The following is a 22,803-nucleotide window of genomic DNA, read 5'->3' as shown; positions in this document are numbered from 1 at the left end:
ATTGCCTTTGGAATCGGAAGTCGCAGGCAGCTGTAGAATGTGTGGGAGTATGAATTCTTGCTGCTTCTCAGTCCCGCCCTTACTTCCCTGTTCACAGCAGAGTTGGAGGAGATTGGGGTGGAGAGTTATCTTGAGCAGCTGGTTGTCGTTTTGAGGAGTTTTCCAGGCTTCAGCCTGCCCTTTCTGCACCCACCCTTGCCAGTAGCTTGCCTGGCCTCTTCTTCCTGTTTTTTTCCAACTTTTATTTCATTGACTAAAATACACATAACATAAAATCTACTGTCTTAACTGTGTCTAAGTATCCAGTTCAGTGGTACTAAATACATTCATAATGTTGTGCACTTATCATGACCATTCATCTCCGTAACTCTGTGCATCTTGTAAAACTGAAACTCTATACCCATTCAACAGTAACTCCCCATTCTCCCCTCCCCTCAGCCCCTGGCCACCACCACCATTCTTTCTGTCTCTATTATTTTGACTAAGTACCTCACATAAGTGGATTTATACAATATTTGTCTTTGTGACTTATTTCACCTAGCATAATGTCTTCAAAGTTTATCTGTGTTGTGGTATATTAAAGAATTTCCTCCCTTTTTAAGGCTGAATAATATTCCATTGTATGTACATACCACATTTTGCTTATCCATTCATCTCTTGATGGACACTTGGGTTGCTTCTGTGTTTTAGCTGTTGTGAATAATGCTGCTGTGAACATGGGTGTACAAATATCTTCTTGAGACCCTACTTTCAATTCTTTAGGGTATGTACCCAGAAGTGGAATTGCTCAATCATATGGTAAGTCTATTTTTAATTTTTTGAAGAACTGCCTCAAATTTCTCTACAGGGGCTGGCCCGGTGGTGCAGCAGTTAAGTGTTCATGTTCTGCTTTGGCGGTCCGGGGTTCACTGGTTCCGATTCCAGGTGCAGACGTGGCACTGCTTGGCAAGCCATGCTGTGGCAGATGTCCCACATATAAAGTAGAGGAAGATGGGCACGGATGTTAGCTCAGGGCCAGTCTTCCTGAGCAAAAAGAGGAGGATTGGTGGCATATGTTAGCTCAGGGCTAATCTTCCTCAAAAAGTAAAAAAAAATAAAATTGAGGGGCTGGCCCCCTGGCCGAGTGGTTAAGTTTGTGCGCTCCACTTCGGCGGCCCAGGGTTTTGCCAGTTTGGATCCTGGGCGTGGACATGGCACCACTCGTCAGACCACGTTGAGGCGGCATCCCACATGCCACAACTAGAAAGACCCACAACTAAAATATCCAACTATGTACCAGGAGGCTTTGGGCAGAAAGAAAAAATAAAATCTTCAAAAATAAAAACAAAACTAGCCAAATTATCTAACAAATGTGAGAGTAAAATAAAGATATTAAAAAAAAATTTGTTTTCCTACAGAGGCTCTACCATTTTACATTCCCAACAGTTTACAAGGGTTCCAACTTCTCCACGTCCTTGCTGACACTTGTTTTCTGTTGTTTGTTTTATATTAACCATCCTAATGGGTGTGAGGTAGCATCTCCTTGTAGTTTTGATTAGTATTTCCCTAATGATTCTCCTGTAAATGCTGTCAGGTTTTGCTTCTTACATTTTGAAGCAAAACGTCATTAACTGTGTAAATGTTTATAATTGTTACTTCTTGCTGTATTGAACCTTTTATTAATGTATAATGTCCTTTGTCTCTTGTAACCTTTTTTGATTTAAAGTCTAATTTGTTTGATATTAACATAGCCACCCTGCTCTCTTTTCATTACTATTTGCGTGGCATATCTTTGTCCATTCTTTCACTTTCAACCTATTTATGTCTTTGGATGTAAAGTGAGTCTCTTGTAGACAGCATATCGTTGGATCGAGTGTTTTTATCTACTCTGACAATCTCTATCTTTTGATTGCAGAGTTTAATCCATTTAAATTTAAAGCAATTACTGATAAGGAAGGACTTCTGTCATTTTGCTATTTGTTTTTATATGCCTTACAGCTTTTTTGTTCCTCATTTGCTGCAATACTGTCTTCTTTTGTGTTTAGTTGATTTTTTAGAGTGGAATGGTTAAATTCTTTCCTCATTTCCTTTTATGTATGTTCAATAGCTGTTTTCTTTGTGGTTACCTTGGAGATTACATTTAACATCCTAAACTTATAGCACTCTAATTTGAATTTATAGCAGTTTAACTTCAATAACATACAAACACTGCTCCTTTACAGGTCCCTCCCCCCTCTTCAGTTGTTGTCATGAAATTACATCTCTATACATTACGTGCCCCAAAACATACACTAATAATTTTTTTTTTAAGATTTTATTTTTTTCCTTTTTCTCCCCAAAGCCCCCCAGTACATAGTTGTATATTCTTCGTTGTGGGTCCTTCTAGTTGTGGCATGAGGGACGCTGCCTCAGCATGGTTTGATGAGCAGTGCCATGTCCGCACCCAGGATTCGAACCAGCGAAGCACTGGGCCGCCTGCAGCAGAGTGCGTGAACTTAACCAACTCGGCCACAGGGCCAGCCCCTAATTCTTTTAAATTCATTTGTCTCTTCAATTATGTAAAAAACAAGATTTGGATTTACAAACCAAAGTTAGAGTAATGCTGTGTTTTAGACTAATAATTGTTTTTTTCTTTAAACCTGCTAGTCTCTTAAATCATATAGAAAACAATAAGTATAGTTACACACCATTGTTACAATAATACTAGCTTTTATAATTACCCATGTATTTACCTTTTTTGAGATCTTTATTTGTCCACATAGTTTCACGTTGCTGTCTAGTGTTCTTAATTCCATCCTACAGGACTCCGTCGAGTATTTCCTGCATAGGCTATCTGTTGGTAACAAACTCCCTCAGGTTTTGTTTATCTGAGAATGTCTTAATTTATTCCTCACTTTTGAAGAAAAGTGACCTCCAAATTTCTGATGCGCAGTCTGCTGATAATCTTGTTAAGGATACCTTGTAGGTGATGATTTCCTTCTATCTTGGCTGCTTTCAAGATTCTCTGTGTTTTGAAAATTTGATTATAATCTGTCTCAGTGTGGATCTCTTTGAATTCATCTTACGTGGAGTTCGTTGAGCTTCTTGAATGTTTATATTCATGTCTTTCATCAAATTTGGAAAGTTTTCAGCCATTGTTTCTTCAAATATTCTCTGCTCCTTTCTTTCTTCTCCTTCTGGGATTCCCACACTGTACATGTTGGTCCACTGGATGGTGTCCCACAGGTCTCTTAGTTCTTCCCTGTTCTTCAGTGTTTTTTCTTTCTGTTCCTCAGACTCAATAATTCCATTGTCTGATCTTCAAGTTTGCTGATTCTTCTCCCTGCTCAAATCTGCTTCTGAACCCATCTAGTGAATTTTTTATTTTAGCTGTTGTACTTTTCAACTCCAGAATTTCTTTTTTTGGTTATGTTGTAGGTTTTCTCTTTGTTGATATTTCCATTTTTCAATACATTGCTTTCTTTATTTTCTCCATATCTTTCTTTAGTTCCTTAAACATCTTTAGATGGTTGAAGTCTTTGGTTAGTAGATCTGCCATTGGGTCTCTTTCAGTAACAGTTTCTGTTGATTTAATTTTTTCCTTTGGGTCATACTTTCCTATTTCTTTGTATGTGTTGTGACTTTTTGTTGAAAACTGGACATTTGGATCTAATAATGTGTTAACTTTGTATCAGATTTTCCCCCATCCCCAGAGTTTGCTGGGGTTTTTTTACACTTTTTTGGGGGGTGGAGGGGGGAGATTACCCCTGATTTAACATCCATCCTCCTCTTTTTTTGCTGAGGAAGGCTGGCCCTGAGCTAACGTCCATGCCCGTCTTCCTCTACTTTGTATGTGGGACGCCTGCCACAGCATGGCTTGATAAGCAGTGAGTAGGTTCACACCTGTGATCCAAACCAGCGAACCCTGGGCCACTGAAGCAGAGCACGCAAACTTGACCACTGTGCCACCGGGCCGGCCCTGAGTTTGCTGTTTTTTGTTTTTGTGTGTGGTTTCGTTTTGTGTTGGTGGTTGTGGGCTGTGTCCATGCTGGGCTCAGCCTGCAGTGTGAACTGAAGGTTTTCTCGGGCCTCTTCTGAGCCTTTCCTGGGCGTGTGTGGTCACTTTCTAACTTTCCCCATACGTGCAGTTGTGTTTGAACGTCCTAGTCTTTAGTGTCTGATTCCTGAAAGAGGAAAAAAGTGGTAGGGGGTGGCACTGGCCTATTAAATCCCCTGGAAGTCACTTCAGACAAAGAAGGAGTTGCAACAACAATGACCACCAGTCTTTTTGTCTGCACTTCTGTGGTCAGAAGCAGCAGTGAGCAATCAGAGCACAGATCCCCATATTTGCAGGACAGGGTCCTGCAGTGAGGCTGAGGGTGGCGGATGGGTAACTGCTGTTGTGCCAAGAGCTGAAATTAACTGCAATTTACTGTCCAAGTCTCTCCATGGAAGTTGCAAGCCTTCAAAAGACTCCAGAATTCCAAAATAGTTCCATTATTTTGTAATCATCAGACTCTGGCAGCGCAGTTGTTACCTAGGTGGGGAGGCAGATTCCAGGCGGAGCAGGTGCTCCCTATCCCACCATTTTCCCAGAATTCTGTCTGGCTGCTTCTCGACCTGGTAAAATTTCTCAGACCTCAGGCCTCCTCTCCCTGCTGTCTGTGCTCACTCCTTCCCTTGGAAGCTTCAGAAATTTACTGCTCACCTGTGAAGGCTCCCCTCTCTCTGGAAAACAGTTTATCAAGGCTTCCTTGCATCAGCTGATCTTTGATGGTCCCATATATATGTGTGATTTTTATATTATCTTTATTTTTCTGGTGTTACCATGGGAATGAAGGTTTTCTCTGTCTTTTGGCATTCTGAACTGGAAGTGATCTTCTAATATCCATTCTTAATCTTCTTCAGTCTATTTTGGGGATTCTTGGCCAGAGTAATCCTTTAAACGTGAGATTGATCGTATAGGTTGGTCTCCAGTCGTTACTTACCCCTTGTCCAGGCACACTCTGGGCCTTTGCTCATGTTCTTCCTGGAATTCTTTACACTTCATTGCTGACTGAATTGTCTGCTAATTCTTTCATCATGTCTTTTCCTGAGATATAATATTCACTTCTCCCTCCAGAGAACCAGTGTCATACTTCTCTGTCCATGTAGGTTTTCCTTATATTTTTATTATGTTATTTGTAATGTATTCAGAGCATTTGCTTTACATGTCGATCTCCTCAGTTCTAATCTTAGTTCCATGAATATTTGGAAGGTAACAAAATAATTTTTTAGTTTTCTTAGACTAGCACAATGGCTCATATCGAGTGGGCATTAAGTCTTTGTTTATGAATGAATGGAACTACACATAAAAAAACATCTCAAACTTCCAGCAGATATTTATTTTCTACTTGACCCTTGCCACTGTGCTCAGTGCTGGGGATAGCAAGCCGAATAGAGCCCAGTCCTGCTTTCAAGGTCCTTGTTAGTTTGTTGTTTCATGTGTTTACCCTCGTACTGACGTGGCTTAATAACATACATTTAGCACTTGGGTTTCAGGATTGTGATTTATCTCATATCCTGACCCCTACCTAGAGGGGTCATGATTTATGAAATGAGGGCAATAGACTAGATGACCTGGAGAAGTTACCACTGTTGAGTGTTAGCAGGTATTTAAGCTCCTTGATAACAGGGATCACGTCTTTCACTTCTACTGGAAGCTTACGTAGGGCTAAGTTTAGCGTCCCTCACTCAGTGGTTGGTTAACGAATTTTAAAGTAAGAGATGATGTTAGTGACACTTCAGACGAATTTGGTTCTACTTTTTACTCCATTGATCTCATGTCCCTTCTCTCTGCTTCAGAATATCTGTATTTCTTTGATCTAGCTCGTTCTCAATTTTTATGTATAGCTTTAAAAAAATTATATGTATATATTTACTTTATCCCTCTTAACAACCCAGAGAAGAAGATAAGGCATCATTTACCCCCATTTTTCAACTGAGGAAACTGAATCTTCAAGATCATAGCTGAGGAGCGGCAGAGTCAGTCAGACCTTGTCCCCAGGTCTCTGCCCTCAGATCTAGTGTACGTCCTCATCTGTGAGATGGGAGTTTCTTCCGGATGGAAATGCCTGTGTTAGTCACGCTTTAACACAGTGTATCAGTTAGGGATCTCTGGGAAGGCGCAGAAATATGCTAACTTTGGCAAAAGGAGAATTAATTGGGTAGATCATGAAGAGTCTCAGAGGATTGGTGAGAAAGTTGAGTCCCAAACTGGGAAAGGGGCAGGAGCCAGGGAAGTTCCTGCAGTTCCAGAAGCAGGGACCTGAAGAGGCACCATCACAGAGGGACCAAAATCCAAGTGTTTTTCATTCTCTGCTAAGATTCAGAGTGAGAGGAGCTTTCTGTTGGTACAGGTGAGTCATGTCATTCCTGTGTCCTGTGGTTGGTGCAGTGGTTCTCAGCTGAGGGCAGTTTTGTCCTCCTAGTGGGCAGCCTGGAGATATTTTTGGTTATAACTGGGGAAGATGGCTGCTGGCATCTAGTGGGTAGAGGCTAAGAATGCTGCTAAGCATCTTATAGTGTCAGCCTCCAATAGCAAAGAATTAACTAGCTCCACATGTCAGTAGTGCTGAGGTTGAGAAACCCTGGACTAGGGGGAGGCACCTCAATTACTAGTTCCACCAACCCACACGTCTTTGGACAGCTGATCTTCAACACAGGAGCCAAGAACATGCAATGAGAAAGGAGGGTCTCTTCAGTAAATGGTGTCAGAAAAACTGGACAGCCACATGCGAAAGAATGAAAGTAGACCATTATCTTACACCATGCACAAAAGTTAACTCAAAATGGATTAAAGACTTGAATGTAGGACCTGAAACCGTGAAAATTCTAGAAGAAAACATAGGCAGTATGCTCTTTGACATCAGTCTTAGCAGCATATTTTCAAGTACCATGTCTGATCAGGCAAGGGAAACAACAGAAAAACAAATGGGACTACATCAAACTAAAAAGCTTCTGCACAGCAAAGGAAACCATCTACAAAATGAAAAAACAACCTAACAATTGGAAGAAGATATTTGCAAACCATATATTTCATAAGGGGTTAGTATCCAAAATATACAAAGAACTCATAAATCTCAACAACAAAAAAACTAACAACCCAATTTAAAATGGGCAAAAGATCTGAAGAGACATTTCTCCAAAGAAGATATACAAATGGCCAACAGGCACATGAAAGGATATTCAACATCATTAACTATGAGGGAAATGCAAATCAAAACTACAATGAGATATCACTTCACTCCCATCAGAATGGCTACAATTAACAAGACAGGAAACAACAAATGTTGGAGAGGGTGTGGAGAGAAGGGAACTCTCATACACTGCTGGTGGGAGTGCAAACTGGTGCAGCCACTATGGAAAACAGTATGCAGATTCCTCAGAAAATTAAGAATAGAACTACCATACGATCCAGCTATTCCACTGCTGGGTATTTATCCAAAGAACTTGAAAACACGAGTGTGTAACAATGCACGCACCCCTAGGTTCATTGCAGCATTATTCACAATAGCCAAGACTTGGAACCAGACTAGGTGCCCATCAAGGGACAAATGGATAAAGAAGATGTGGTATATATACACAATGGAATACTACTCAGCCATTAGAAATGATGAAATCCAGCCATTTGTGACAACATGGATGGACCTTGAGGGTATTATGCTGAGTGAAATAAGCCAGAGGGAGAAAGTCAAATACCGTATGATCTCACTCATAAGTAGAAGATAAAAACAACAAACAATCACAGAGAGACGGAGATTGGGTTGGTGGTTACCAGAAGGGAAGCAGGAGGGAGGAGGGCGAAAGGGGTGTTTAGGCACATGTGTGTGGTGATGGATGGTAATTAGTCTTTGGGTGGTGAACATGATGTAGTTTACACAGGAATTGAAATATAATGGTGTACACCTGAAATTTATGTTATAAGCCAGTGTTATGGCAATTAAAAAAAAATTAGATAGCAACAACAATGAAAAATTGGTCCCACCAAACTGTATCCTATTGGAGACAAGAGGACACTAAAACGCTCTTACCAAAAAAGGTGGAATAGATGCTAGACAGCCAAAATCAGCACAAAAGTGAAAAAGAACTGCAAACTGGGGCAATAATTTCAATTTTGGAATGTGAAGATGAATTACATGTCTGTGAATATAGTACTTGAGGTGTCTCAGAAGAAGGGGACATTTATAAAATATTTGCAATTCTGACTTAAACTCCAGAAAGATTCTAGATGATTATTTACAGTATTTTAAAAAAGAGTTCTTTGAAATGAAACTTAAATTTTCATGTAGAGTAACTACTGTAAAGAATATATAGTATGTGCATGTTTAATTCATTGATAATTGAGGTTTTTGAGAGGAATTGTGAACAAAACCTAGAGTGAACCACGCTCAGTTAGAATCAAACTGTCACTTACTAAATGTGGATTAAACCAAGTGCTTTTTTTTTTTTTTTTAAAGATTTTATTTTTTCCTTTTTCTCCCCAAAGCACACATAGTTGTGTATTCTTCGTTGTGGGTTCTTCTAGTTGTGGCATGTGGGACGCTGCCTCAGCATGGTCTGATGAGCAGTGCCATGTCCGCGCCCAGGATTCGAACCAACGAAACACTGGGCCGCCTGCAGCAGAGCGCGCGAACTTAACCACTCGGCCACGGGGCCAGCCCCTAAACCAAGTGCTTTTAAGAGAACTTCTAGTTTAAAATGAAACAGCTTATTCTCTTGAACTATTGAAGTTGAACACAACTAGAACATAATTATGTTGTCCAAATGGGGAACAAATTATTCTTCAACCTGATTCAAGTGATGTTAAATTTGATTTGGATCCGTGGACAGTTTACCGTGACTGTTCGCTAATTATTTAGTTACAGTAGGAATGTTTCACACTGTACCCGATTGTAGGATAATATTTAGTGAAGGACCCTCTCACTTGTTACCAAGTTTGGATGTTGCTGTGCGTGAGACTGTGAGGGTGGTGGGTCCATGGGGTGTGTGGTCATGTTAGAATTTCTCTAACAGTTCACCTTGTTCTTTGCCTAAACAGTAATTAGTGTTAATCCGAGTAGAAGGAAGATTGATTCAACCCATAATTTTCATAACATTCCTCTTAACTTTGTTCACACCATTTCAGTATAAGCCTTATGTAGGTGACTCATAACGTGCTTATTTTGCTTTCATATTTTATAACACATTTGCTGTACCAGGCCTGTTTTACCAGCCTGAGGAAGTCTAGAAATGACTAGAAAGTTTCCCCCTTGTCCTTCCCACACAGTGGCTCTGGGTTTATTGTCTCGTCAGAGGGATCTACTGCCATGTGTCCAGGTTAAGCGTTGAGTGAGCTGCTCGCTGCCTGTGGTCGTTAGCCCCAGGGCCCCACTGTTTACCTCAGTAGGGTGTCGTTGCAGGTAAACCACTGTCTCCCAGAGAAGATTGTGGTGTACCGTGATGGAGTATCTGATGGCCAACTAAAGACAGTTGCCAACTATGAGATTCCTCAGCTACAGAAGTGTTTTGAAGCTTTTGAGAATTATCAGCCCAAGATGGTGGTATTTGTAGTTCAGAAGAAAATCAGCACCAATCTGTACCTGGCTGCCACTGAGCACTTTGTGACTCCCTCCCCTGGGACTGTGGTAGATCATACGATAACAAGCTGTGAGTGGTAAGTGGGCAAAACATGATGTTTCATCAAGAATAGGTTGGAGAAGTTATCTGTTCCCTCGGTATTAGAATGGGGAGGTTATCTGGAGAGATGTGTAATGGAATCCTCAGAGATTTTACTGTTAAAAAAAATAAAGCTTTAGAAAACTATTTAAAAAACAAACCAACAATAAGTTGGTATTAAATATAGAATATTGAACATACATTCTTTTCGTAAGATTGCGCATGCTTAACCTTCTGCATACAGATAGGGTAATTTCTACTACCATTCTTAAATAGCTTATTGAGTCAGGAGACCTGAGTTCTAATCCTGGTTTGATCCCTGTGTGTGCTTGAGACAGTCATTTGACCTCTCGGAGCATTAGATGATCTTCAAGATCTTTTCCAGCTCTCTTTGGCCAGAGCTGACCATACCATTACTTTGTACTGTTTCGTTGCTAGGGTGGACTTCTACCTTCTTGCCCATCACGTACGGCAGGGTTGTGGCATTCCTACCCATTATGTCTGTGTTCTCAACACTGCAAACCTGAGCCCTGATCATATGCAGAGGTGAGCTGACCTGTAACTGACTCTTTCTCGTAAATAATTCTAGCCAGCTAGCTAAGCTGGAGTCACTGCCCGCTCCCAGGAGTAGTTACCCTTGAGTTTCGTCCTGTCTTTCAAAACGATAGAATCTTTGTGAGGAGTGATCGGTAACCCTTGATGTACATTAAAATTCCTGGAAAAGCTTTAGGAAAATCCCTGACCCCCAGGTTTCGCCCCCAGGCCTTCTGAGGCGTTTGTATTTTTCAAGACTGTTCCTGATGATTACGATGTACCACCAGATTGGAGAGCAACGCCCCTGAGCTCAGATTATATGAATACTTTGCTGGAGTACTAAACTTTCTGCAGTCTTTTCTTGAGGGAAAAAAGGTACTCCTTGTTGTTTTCCTTGTTTTAGTGTAAAAACAGGGACACCTAAAGAGAGGGAATTTACCCATATCCTCGACAAATAGTGGAAATAGAAACAATTTCACTTAAAAACAAAGATTGCAAAAAGTTGCATCATGTATTCCACAGTCTCCCAGCTTGCTGGGAAGTATGCTGTGTGTCACACTCCTGTGAAGTCCCTAATCATGCCCAGGTTGAAGGAGGAGAGTAATAAGATTGTATTTTCTTCTTGGCCTACAGGTTGACTTTCAAACTATGCCACATGTACTGGAATTGGCCTGGTACCATCAGAGTTCCAGCTCCTTGCAAGTATGCCCACAAGCTGGCTTTCCTGTCGGGACAAATATTGCATCATGAACCAGCCATCCAGCTGTGTGAGAACCTCTTCTTCCTGTGACGGGACAGCCAGGATGTAGGCTAGTTAGAGGAAGCAGACTTCTGGACGCAGCCGTGACTCATGCGGGGTCAGCAGAGACTGACGGAGTTTTGTGTTGGTGTTTTCCCTTTTGCCAACCCAGTCGAATAAGATTTCTGTTTTTTTCTCTTTAATACATAGCACCAAGAAGCGAGTTCCATTCTAAGTGTGAGCTGGAAATTGCCTTGTTGTTGCCTTTGTAGAGCAAATGGGGGTAGTACTGCCACTGCATAGGTGGGAGTGGGTGAATACAGGAGAACCTTTAAGAGCCTCCAAGCCAACAGGAGCTGTAGAAACCTGCCAAAGCAGCAATTACACCTCTAAACGTTGCTTACTAAGCAGTTCCCATTTCTGGCACCAGAGGTGATAATGAATGAAGTCATGCAAGTTTCTTAAAGTAGAGTTACTTTACTTGGGCAACTGGGAAAGGGAATAAAAAGGCCTGTGAGGCAAAGTTTTTAAGATATTGCTGTTGCTGGCAAGTGTGAAAGTCATATAGTAAAACCAGCTGGTGGCATAATCAGGCCCCTCCTGCCCTGATCTCTGGGGACTGAGTTTCTGACACTGGTGACTTGAGCTGGCTTTGAAAGGGTGTTTAGCTATTGCTTGGCCTCCTGAGAGAGGTTGGATGCAATTTTTTCTGTATATTCCAGTTGCTTTACAGTATACCATGTTGATTTCTTCCAACACACCCCACCCCTGCAAACATGCAGGCACATTCACATACACACCCCTTTGCTCTTTGTTACTGAGCTTTAGTAAGTTTCAGTTTCTACATTAAGAATCACAACACGTGAAATCCAACAGCTAGGAAGGTTCATGAATGGGTGTTTTTCTTGAACTGTTCTCCCAGGTGTGTGGCTTTCTTGTCTGTTGATATATATATGTTTGTAAATTGAATCATTCATTTCCCTTGCTCAATAACCTCTTCCCGGCTGTTGGCTCATTTTGTTAGGAATTTTTCTGAATCCAGGTTAAGATTTCCAGAAGTCAGCTTTGGAAAATCTGACACCTCTTCCAAAGTCCAGACATTTCAGTTTAGAAAGTTGTCACCACGCCGGTAGGTTTCAGTGTTTTGGGGAAGCGCTGTTTTTTTGCGTTTATTTTTCCCCATTTTAAAATCTTCTTCCAGTCCCTTCAGAGTTAATTCAGTCTTGTTTTGCCTTAACTGGGTTTCAAAAGCCAGTTTTATTTAACCTTTTCAAATTTGTATGTATTTATTTATTTTTTGGTGTGACGGCAGGGAGGGGACGAAGCAGAAATTCCCATTTTGTGTGACAGTGTGTGAGAAGAGAAACTTTAGCTTAAAACTCCTTAGAAGACAGCGCCCAGCAGAGGTTGAGGAGCTCTGAGGCTGCTGGTCCTCAGTGTGTACTTCTGGTTTCGTCTGGAGTGCGGGACACAGGGTAAGGCTCAGACCTGGGATTTAAAAACCACTGAATCAACCAGATTGGATCACTGGCCCCTGGCTTAACAGATCAGTTTTCTGATTCTCTTTGGCAGTATTTTGAACTTCTCTTTTGAAGTTGGATTTCCTAATAGTCGTTTTCTCTTATATAATCAGAAAAGACAAATACTTGAATATAATACAAAAATTTCTTCGCTGTTTATTCCTAGTTTTCTTGCCTTGTTTTTTGGTCTTATTGTGAAATGATTGGGTCACAGGGTGGGAAATAAAAACAATCTGTATAAATGTGTAGTTGTGTTTGAGATAGTTCGTTGATATGTTGATATGGTTCTTCTCCTTCACAGAGCCGCAACGCTTGTTAGAATTACTGATTTCTTACTTGGCATGCAAGACACAGCTCCACTCTTAGTAGCTGGGTAATTTCACTGTAACCTGGGTAGTGAGATTTCTTGGAAAAGACACTAACAGTCTTACTTCTGGGACAAATGAGGCCTGTGTGCGCGCACGTGCATATGTGTTTTGTCTCATTTTTAAAAATTTCTTTTCCCATCCAACAATTTCTATTATCCTGTGTGAGAGCCATCTCCCAAGGGTGGCCTTCCCCTTTTTCTAATGCTTGCCCTTCTTTGCACATACTTCATTGGTGTGTCTATAACCCTTAAAAATATGTTCCCAAATTATCCTGGCATCTTGCATCACCACTAGATCCCTTTCCATTTATTTAGAAACTCCATTCCTAAATGATGCAGTGTGTCTTGAACTCACTCTAGAAAGAACCCAATTTCTATACAGTGTTACAGGGTCGTTTTCACTTGGGTGGCATTTTGTTGAGTGGTGTGAAAAAGGAATCAGTTTTATAACTGACTAGTGCTTTATAGCAAAAATGTTAAAATTTGTGCCTGAAATTTCTCATTGATATGAGATTATTGAATACCTACGTTCTCTTTGTTGCTCTCTACCTAGCTTTATCTGAGTTTCTTAGGAACTTTTTCTGTCTGGACTTATTTTCTTTCTTTAAAAAATGAGGAAAATCAAGAAAATGAGAAAGCAACCATAGCCTGGGAGAAAATTTTTGCAAAAGATATATCTGATAAAAGACTGTTACCCAAAATACACAACTCTAAAAACACAACAATAAGAAAACAAAGAACCTGATTAAAAATTGGGGAAAGGACCTGAATAGACTTCTCACCAAAGAAGATATACACATGGCAAATAAGCATGTTAAAAGATGCTCAAAGGGCCGACCCAGTGGCCAAGTGGTTAAGCTCATGCGCTTTGCTTTGGCGGCCCAGGGTTTTGCCAGTTCAGATCCTGGGCACGGACACGGCCACTCATTAGGCCATGCTGAGGCGGCGGCCCACATGCCACAACTGGAAGGACCCACAACTAAAACGTACAACTATGTTGTGGGGGTATTTGGGGAGAAAAAGCAGAGGAAAAAAAAAGATGCTCAACATCATATGTCATTAAAGAATTAAAAATTGAAACAAGATACCGCTACACACCTATTAAAATGGCCCAGATCCAAAACACTGACACCACCAAATGCTGGTGAGGATGTGGAGCAACAGGAGCTCCCGTTCATTGCTGGTGGGGATGCAGAATGCTACAGCCACTTTGGAAAACAATGTGGCAGTTTCTTACAAAACTAAACATATTCTTACCACAATCGCACTCCTTGGTATGTGCCCTAATGAGTTGAAAACATGTCCGTACAAAACCTGCATACGGATGTTTATAGAAGCGCTATCTGTAATTGCCAAAACTTGGAAGCAACCATGATGTCCTTCAGTAGGTGAATTGATAAACTGTGGTGCATCCAGACAATGCAGTATTATTCAGTGCTAAAAAGAAATGAGCCATCAAGCTGTGAAAAGACCTGGGGGAAACTTAAATGCATATTAGTAAGTGAAAGAAGTCAATCTGAAAAGGCTACATACTGTATGATTCAAACTATAAGACATTCTGGAAAAGGCGAAACTGTGACAGTAAAGGGATCAGGGGTTAGGGGGAGGGAGGGATGAAGAGGCAGAGCGCAGAGAATTTTTAGGGCAAGGAAGCTGTTCTGTATGATATTGTAGTGGTGGATAGACGTCATATATTTTTCCAAACCCATCGAATGTGGAACACTAAGCATGTGAGCTGTGGACTTTGGGTGATCATGATGTGACAGTGTAGGTTCATCAGTTGTAACACGTACCATCCTGGTGGAGGATTTTGATAGTGGAGGAGGCTGTGTGTGTATATGGAAAATCTCTACCTTTTGCTCTTTTTTTTTTTTTTTTTTTTGAGGAAGATTAGCCCTGAGCTAACTGCTGCCAATCCTCCTCTCTTCGCTGAGGAAGACTGGCCCTGAGCTAACATCCATGCCCATCTTCCTCTATTTGTGGGATGCCTACCATAGCATGGTGTGCCAAGTGGTGCCACGTCTGCACCCGGGATCCAAACCAGCTTGTGCACTTAACTGCTGTGCCACTGGGCTGGCCCCCTACCTTTTGCTCACTGTTGCTGTGAACCTACAACTGCTCTAAAAAGTAAAATGTTTTTTCCTTTTTTTTAATGAGTAAACTAGGGAGACTTCTGGCAACATGGCAGACTGAGGTGACCATACTGACAAACGTTGGCCACAATAGAAAAAATTTTTTGTTAAATAGCTGAATTTGGGAGAAATGGATATGAGGGAAGGAGGGGAGGGAGGGAAGAAGGAAGGAAGGAAAATATCAAGGTACAAGGAAGAAAGGGAAGCCAGAGTGGTAATAGTTGATGCCAGCATAGCTCCCAGGGTTATGGCCAAAATGCAGGGGCAAGAGCACTTGAGTTTTTCTCCAGGTAAGGATAGAAGAAGTGACCTCAGCCTCTATGAGGCACAGGATTGCTGGAGAGAAGCCTCCTGGATGAAGAGAGCTGGGCCTGGAAGGGGAATAGAGAGTCCCTGCCAACCATCCTGGGGTAGCAGCAAGGAAACTTAGGGGTAAAAAGGCATTCACAAGTATCCCCATGCCTGGGCCACGTACAGGTGTATGTAGTCTGAATCTAAATTACTAGCATGTGGAAGGACCACAAGCTGAAAAATTACCATGAAGGCTGGCTCAGACTGCTGAGAGCCCTGAGCCCTGCAGAAACAAATGCAAAGTCAATTGGATTGCAGCACAGAGAAGTATAAATGGGAGCTGTGGGGGAGAAGAAAGAGGAGACCATGAGAAGGTCCAACACCTGTCTAATAGGAGTTCTTGCAGGTTAAAATAGAATGAGTGACACAGTGTGGAAGATACAAAGACAGAATTTTCCAGAATTAGAGTCAAACACGAATCTTCCACCTGAAGAAACTCATTGAGAATAAAGCAAAGCACATGCACCCTAGATGTACTGTAGTGAAACTACAGAACACCAGACGGAGAAGAGCAGCCAGTGGTGAAAGAGATGCTGACAGGCAATCAAACTAGCAGTGGACTTCTCATCAACCACAACAGATGCTGAAGACAAAAGGAATAATAAATTGAAAATGCAGTGTCAATTTGGAATTCTGTTCTCAGCTAAACATTCATTTACATTAATGACTTTTCTACTGAAGATCAGAGCAGAAATTAATGAAAAAGAGAATAGAACAGTAGAGAAAATCAATGAAACCAAAAGTTGGTTCTTTGAAAAGATTAACAAAATGGGCAAACCTTTAGTTAGATTGGGCAAGGAAAAAAAATACTCAAATTACCAAAATCAGGAATGAAAGAGGGGACTACTGACCTTACAGAAATAAAAAGAATTCTAGGGGAAACACTAAGAATAATTGTATGCCAAAAAATTAAGTATCTTAGATGAAATGGACAAATTCCTACAGATAACTTGCGCTGAACCAAGTGTTCTTTTTCCCAGTTGTCTTCCTTGTCTGCGGACCCAGAGGATAACAGAAACACCTGACGCTTCTCAAGGTGGTCTAGCTCTGGGCTGACTGAGTGTGGGGTGCTGGTCCTCTGACATGATGTTGGGTAAACTAGAACCTTTACATTCTGGAACTCTGATCCTCTTAAATTCATTAAGCCGTGCCAAAACATGGAAAACTCATTTTTCCCTTGAAATTGTCATAGAAACCTGATCATTGGTTTCTCTCAGTCTTTCTCAAGCTGGTCCAATAGCTGGGGAGTGGAAAGGGGATCTTTGCCTCACCCTGCTGATCAAGTTGCCTACTTTGTTAACGCAAACCACAGAGGGGCTTTGATTTTCTGAGTCTGGGTCCCACCCCTTTACACGCTCAGGGCTGGGGTCTTGTTTCTCTGGCTTCTTTCCTGAGGCTGTTCCACTCAGTTCAGCTACAGGAAATCTGTCTGCAAATCTTTTGGCAGAAGGAAAATAGCAGTCACAAAAATGTCAGATTTTTGAGCTTAGTTTCCTAAATATTGCCCAACATCAAACTTTTAGTGAGCTAGTCTATTCATTCATCCAACAAACATTTATTGAGACTCTGTTATGTGTAAGATGTTCTATGGAGGATGGAGGTATATACAGAAATCTTTGGTAATCAAGATCGATTAAGGTCTAATAAGGAAGTTAGAGATAGACATGAAATAATTTTAAGGGGAAAATGCGTGTGCCATAAACCATATAAAATGTTTTAATTCTGTGGATCGTGACCTAATAAAGGGTCGTGAAATCAATTTAGTGGGTTTGTTACTACTTTTTAAAAAATTGAGGGACCGGCCCAGTGGTGCAGCAGTTAAGTTTGCACATTCCCCTTCTCGGCAGCCCGGGGTTCACTGGTTCGGATCCCAGGTGCAGACATGGCACTGCTTGGCAAAAGCCATGCTGTGGTAGGTGTCCCACGTATAAACTAGAGGAAGATGGGCACGGATGTTAGCTCAGGGCCAGTCTTCCTCAAAAGAGGAGGATTCGCAGCAGTTAGCTCAGGGCTAATCTTCCTCAAAAAAAAAAATTGAAATAGAATATAAGTATCAGTACATTGCATATACTAAGGAAATCTTGTTAAGCTGTTGTTTGCTGTATTATTTTTACTCGAGTTGCAGGGTAAAATATCTTTAATGTGGGTTACAGTCAGAGTTTGCAAGGGTAGATCAAGTGTGCTTCAGAAGAATCGAGAACCTTTCTGAAGGGAGGTGGAAATAGGGTAATACGAGGGAAAAAGGGCATATTAGCTAGAGAGAAAGATAGAATTGGGGCCCCCAAGCTGGCACGAGGCATGAAAGACTGAGTAGTACTCAGCGACATGGTAGAACTTAGTCAGGTATACCTAAAGAATTCTGTGTTGGGAGTGGATATGGACACTTAAGAGTTTTTGAGCTGTGTTAATAATTAATTGTATTCCCCTAATGGATTACTGATAGCTTATCAGCTTTGGTGGACTTTGGCAGCTCTACCCTTGGTCTGGTTGCAAACAAGTGAGAAGGCTGTGGTAGGCCCTGTGGTGGGGTGTCTTGTCCGGCCTCGCCTCCTATCTCTGACAGGTGCCTTGAGAAGCCATGGGCTTGCTTTTGGACCTCGGTTTTAAGACTAGATTAACACCTCTGTAACATGTAATTATGGGCTTCATAATTTTCAGAGCTCTATGTGTTAGAAGCACGCTTGTTTTACTTCATCTCTGAGTGAGTTTTTCTTTCCTTTTCCAGAATTGCAAGGAAAGGAAGGAGTGGTAGAAACTGGGCCTTTTCTGACAGCCCACTGGAGATGGGAGTTAAGAGTCCCAAGTGGATGACATAATGTCTGAAAAATACTCCGAGTTTAACCATGACAGACAAACATAAAGGGTTCTTACAAAGATGAAGGGGCTCTGAGGGAAGTTCCGCAAGAGATACTATTACTGCAAAGTCACTTGGAAAATGAAAGGACTGTCAGCCCACCCCTTCTCTAACTGGAGCTCTGTAATTGCAGGGTGAGGACGGGGCCCAGCTACTCTCTTCAAGAGTGGCATAAACAATCTGGCCTTCTCTGGCTTTGCATCAGTGCTGTCTTTTTCCCTCTCTACCCAGTCCTTCGGAACAAGCTGCCATTGAGCCCCCGATCCTTCCTGCCACCTGCTCCAGGATTGTCTGCTTTCCTTTCACCATTAGCGTTGCCATCATGGGCGTTCCTCTCCCCAGGACTCGCAGAGTGAGATTAAGTCCTCTTTATCTGTGCCAATTCACAGAGCCACAGTGCCAGCTGGGCACCAGTCACTGAGCTAGAACAGGGACTTGCTGGCATAGTTCTGCTCGAAGGCCCTTCCTTTGGGTCCCCTAGACTCGCTGGCAGCTGGCTTAGCTGTAAGAGGAAATAATCGTGATGTCCAGCAGAACAGAACAATGGGAGTTTAATGGGTGGCTTGTTTTCTCAAGAAATTTGCATTTCCGAGGTTTGATATCCATCTCAATAGGACTATCCCAGATCGGATTGGAAGAGACTCCTAGCACACTCCTCACGCAAAAATTAACATTTCTCCCAGTTTTGGGTTAAGAAGTATGGCTCCTTAGACATCCTGATCGTTTTGGGGGAGTAGTTCGAAAAATGAGTGTAATATGGTTTATTTGGAACTTGAACAGGAAATTTTTGTTCTTTTGGCTGGTGGAAAAAAATGCAGAAGAAACATCGTCTGTGGGTGCGTCCCCTTATAGGGTACATTTCAGAAATGAGTTGGGGAGGGAAGAAAGAAGCGTTTTCCTTAGGCAGAAGTGTTAAAATATATACATTCATATCAGGTGAGTAGCAGTCTTACTCCTAGGGGATGGAGTTGTGAGAGCTCCCCACATAAGGGGGTTAAGGTCGTAGAGGGAGGTTTCCAGAGGAAGGAGGAGCCTGTGGGGCTTCAATGAATGAAGACTGGAATTCGTGGAAGGGTTAGAAGATGGAGCCGATCGAGCTAGGCTGTGAGCTAGGATGTCTGCGAGCTAGGGTTCCAGCCTGGGGCCCGAGGCGCAATAGGCCGCTGGCTCTCCGCGCAAGGCCAGGGCAAGCCCAGCGCTGGTCCTGGTCTAGTGGCCGGCGGGCAGGCAGGGCCCCACGTGGCAGGCCCTGGTGAGCCGGGCGGGGCGAGGCGGGGCGGGGCCGGGGCCGGGGGCGGGCCTGCCGCTGACGCGCCGGGTATATAGCCGGGCATGCGCCGTGCCGGGGACGGACGCAGGCAGGGGGGCGAGGGCACGCGGCCTCCGCGCGGACGCTCCGACCGACCTGTCGCCGCCGCCGCCGCGGGCCGCCCGAGGGCCCGGCTTGTGAGGTTGCGCGGGCCCAGGTGGCGTCCGCCCGAGCGTCAGGTGAGACGCAGAGGGAACGGGAGCCGGGACCGCACAGCGCCCCCGGGATGGGGCATCGCGCGGAGGAGCGGGGCGCCTCCAGGGCTCCGGGTCACCGGGTGGGGGTGGGAGCACGGCTGCGCCGAGGACCAGGAACCCGGCCCCGGCTTCCGAAGCTTCGGGCTAGACTAGGGAGGCGCTCCCGAGGAACCGCACACGGCCCGGACGCTGGATGGAGGCGACACCTGGCCTCAGTGCCACGATGGGGGTTACTTGGTGGCAAGGGAAGGGAGGTCTCAGCCGCAGTCCCTTCGGCTGGAGAGCGCGGGCTGTGGGAGCAGGAGGAGGGTGGCCAGAACGAGGATAGCCGCGCTAAAAAGCTCAGAGAGGCTTCCCGGAGCCCATGGACATGAGGATAGAAGCAGTAGAGAGTAGATGGGCACATCTGGTGGGCAGGTCTTGGGGTGGTTCGGATGGGGCGCTGGTGTCTGGACTTTGCTTTCCAGGAACTGTGCTGCCTTCTCCATCCCGGCCAGACCACCTCCCAGCTGAAGATAAATGCACCCAAATCTCCCAGCTGACCCCGCAGCGGGAGCTGGAGAGTGGCAAGGAGGGACTAAGCCAGACACCAGCCTGGCCTTACCTGGTGGGCATGGCTTTTTAGCTGTTTTTGGTCTGTACCGGACAAGTTAGGTGGTCTGGTTCAGGCTGCCCTCCCTTGGTGGGTTAGAGCAGTGGGACAAAATAGCCGTCAAGCAGTTCACCGTGAGATCCAATTGAGCCAAAAAAATTTCCTCAGTTGTGGGTTGTGGCTTCTGTTTTGAGGATCTAGTGTCTGCCAGGGCCAGGGTGTCCAGGAGGACTGTGTGAATCTGCTCTGGCGAGGGCTGAGTGCTCTCTGGGCCTTTCAGAGGGTTGGGGGCAGGAGCAGCTTTGACCTGGCCCTGCCTCCCTGAGCCACCCAGGGCTTGGATTTGCCTTGAGTCACTCTTCCCTAGGAACCCCAGGCCACTTGGGTCAGCTGTTGGGAGTGGTGGTGGTAGCAGCATGTAGTGGGGACTCGCCTGTCTACCCTGGCTTCTGTCCCGCTCTGCTCCTGACTTGCCCTAGGACCTTGGGAAGGGGGGTTAGTGCTAAGGTCAGACTCGATCTCTGGTCTCTCATCCACAGCGTGTGGGATTAATCCTCACCTCTTAAAACAAAAGCCATAAAAACGGAGAGGAACTTGATGAAGGAAGAGGAAGAATGTCCAGAATCATAGCTTTTAGCAGCCAGAATTAAAAATCACATATTCTGTTTCTTGTTCAGAAGCTCAGAGGCGAGTTTTTCATAAATCGTGTGGTAGCCAGGGGATGGACTGGTGGTATTCTTCTTGCCCTTGGTTTGCAGGTATGACTTGAGGGCACCAGAGAATGATTGGCCTTGTCATTTAGGCAAGGAGAAGAGTAAGAACTGTGGGCTTCTGGAGGTACCAGAGCTCCGTGGCTCTCAGTAGTCATTTGTCCCTTCAGTATGTAATTATAGTGTCTGGTCTGTGCTTGGGTCTGCACTGGCCAGTGGAGAGTGCGAAGAGGGGGTGGGGCCTGGCTTCTGCAGACTCTTGTTGGGGAGAAAGAACATCCTTACGTGAAGAATAAGGTAGCACCGCAAGAGAGGTCACACTGTTGTGCTGAGTTATGTTCAGAGAGGACAGCACTCCACTAGAGATGGGGTAAGGTGGCAGAAGTCGTCCAGGCTTTTGAGCCCGATGAATCTGTGTTCGGATCCTGGCCCCGTCACTCTCCAGCAGGGACAGGTTTCCTAACCTCTGTGCGCCTGTTCTCTCTGCTGTGCGGCATGCTGTCGCTGCCTAGACCGTCGTTGTCATGCTGGAGCGGGATGGTAGTGACGGGATGGAGTGGATTATTTAGGGCTCCCAGCAGCTGGTAGAGAGGTTGGGTTGTAGGAACGGTATGAGGCCAGACTTAGGGTTGATTCACCTCCTCTGCAGGGACAGGGATGCAGTTTCCCTGCCTTTCTTGGTAGGCCTCTTTTCTATAGCCTGCCAAGGATTGTTCCACAGATTCACTGGGCAAAGGAAAAAGATTTTTTTCCACCTTTAGTTTTGTGAACTACACTGATTTCTTCAGGTAATGGAAATACTCCTTTGCTGGGCTGATAACAGGTAGGAAGTTCTGGTCAATGCGTGTGTTTGCTGCTCTGTGTGTGTGCACAGTATTTATCAGTCGTTGGGTTGGGTCTGTTTTCCAACCCTTCCCACCTTGTTTCTGTTTCCCTACCTGCTCTCACCCCACTCTATTCCAAGAGGAACGTCAGTCCATGTCCAATATGTACAAGGTCTTGGGGTCTAAGTGGGAGTGCTGTAAATAGATTGGATATATCTGGAAAATAGGTCCTCCTTCTCCCCACTCTGCCAGAATAATTCAGCCTGTTCACACTCGATGCCTAAGACAGTACCGCTTAGGCATCTTGGAGAGCCGCAGACCGTAGGATGTTGAACTGGAAGAACTGTGAGAATCTTCGAGTCTAACCGCTTTGTTTTACAAGGGAAACTGGATCTAAACAGGTTAATTGGTGTTCCCAAGTCACGTTGCTTGCTAGTGGCCAAGAGGCTTGATGGAGAAGACCGAAGAAAGGTTTGATTTTTATTCTAAAGGTGATGATGAAATTGCTGATAATCCTAGTCTTTTCCTTGAAAATGTGAAGAGGAAGGAGCCAATGTCCCTGACTCCTCTTTCTCTCTCCAGACTCCCTGGAGACGTGAGAGGGTAGGGAGGGGATGAGAGGAAGGGTCATGCTGCTGGGGCCCCAGAATGGACCCAGTGGATGTCTGCAGTGGGACTTCTCCGTCCTCGGGACTGGCGGCTGGCAGAATGCTGGTAGATAAGGAGTCCAGAGTCTGCTGCCAGCCAGGGCCTCGTGCCTTCCCAGGGGTCAAGCAGGGCAGCCTTACCACAAGGTGTCTGAGACCCAGCTGCCTTCTCTCTCCCCTTACTGTGGCCATTTATGCTCCCAGAGGTTGGGTCCGGCTGAGAGTCGGAGGCAGAGCCCTTTGTGGGCCCTCTGGGACCCTCACAAAGGCCGGAGGGAGGGCTGGCATGCCCAGCCACAGGAGACCAAACTCCCTGCCTTGAAAACTTGACATCCAACTGGTTCCCAGGCCTCCCTACCTCCGTCCTCCAGCG

General features: G+C 44.2%; 1 protein-coding gene across 1 annotated transcript in view; it reads left to right on the top strand.

The window, feature by feature from the left end:
* The window catches only part of PIWIL2 (piwi like RNA-mediated gene silencing 2), a 70,522-nt gene extending 57,836 nt beyond the window's left edge, over positions 1 to 12,686 (top strand). Inside the window, exons 20-22 of the mRNA XM_014867187.3 lie at positions 9,399 to 9,652; positions 10,093 to 10,200; positions 10,822 to 12,686. Coding sequence (XP_014722673.2) covers positions 9,399 to 9,652; positions 10,093 to 10,200; positions 10,822 to 10,978 — 519 coding nt within the window. The 3' untranslated portion in view covers positions 10,979 to 12,686. The remainder of the gene's footprint in view (positions 1 to 9,398; positions 9,653 to 10,092; positions 10,201 to 10,821) is intronic.
* The last annotated feature ends 10,117 nt before the right edge of the window (positions 12,687 to 22,803 follow it).

The sequence above is a fragment of the Equus asinus genome, chromosome 3 (genome assembly GCF_041296235.1).
Source record: "Equus asinus isolate D_3611 breed Donkey chromosome 3, EquAss-T2T_v2, whole genome shotgun sequence".
Taxonomy (NCBI): domain Eukaryota; kingdom Metazoa; phylum Chordata; class Mammalia; order Perissodactyla; family Equidae; genus Equus; species Equus asinus.
The sequence above is the reverse complement of the archived record's forward strand: the minus strand, read 5'-3'. Positions and strand labels throughout refer to the sequence as shown.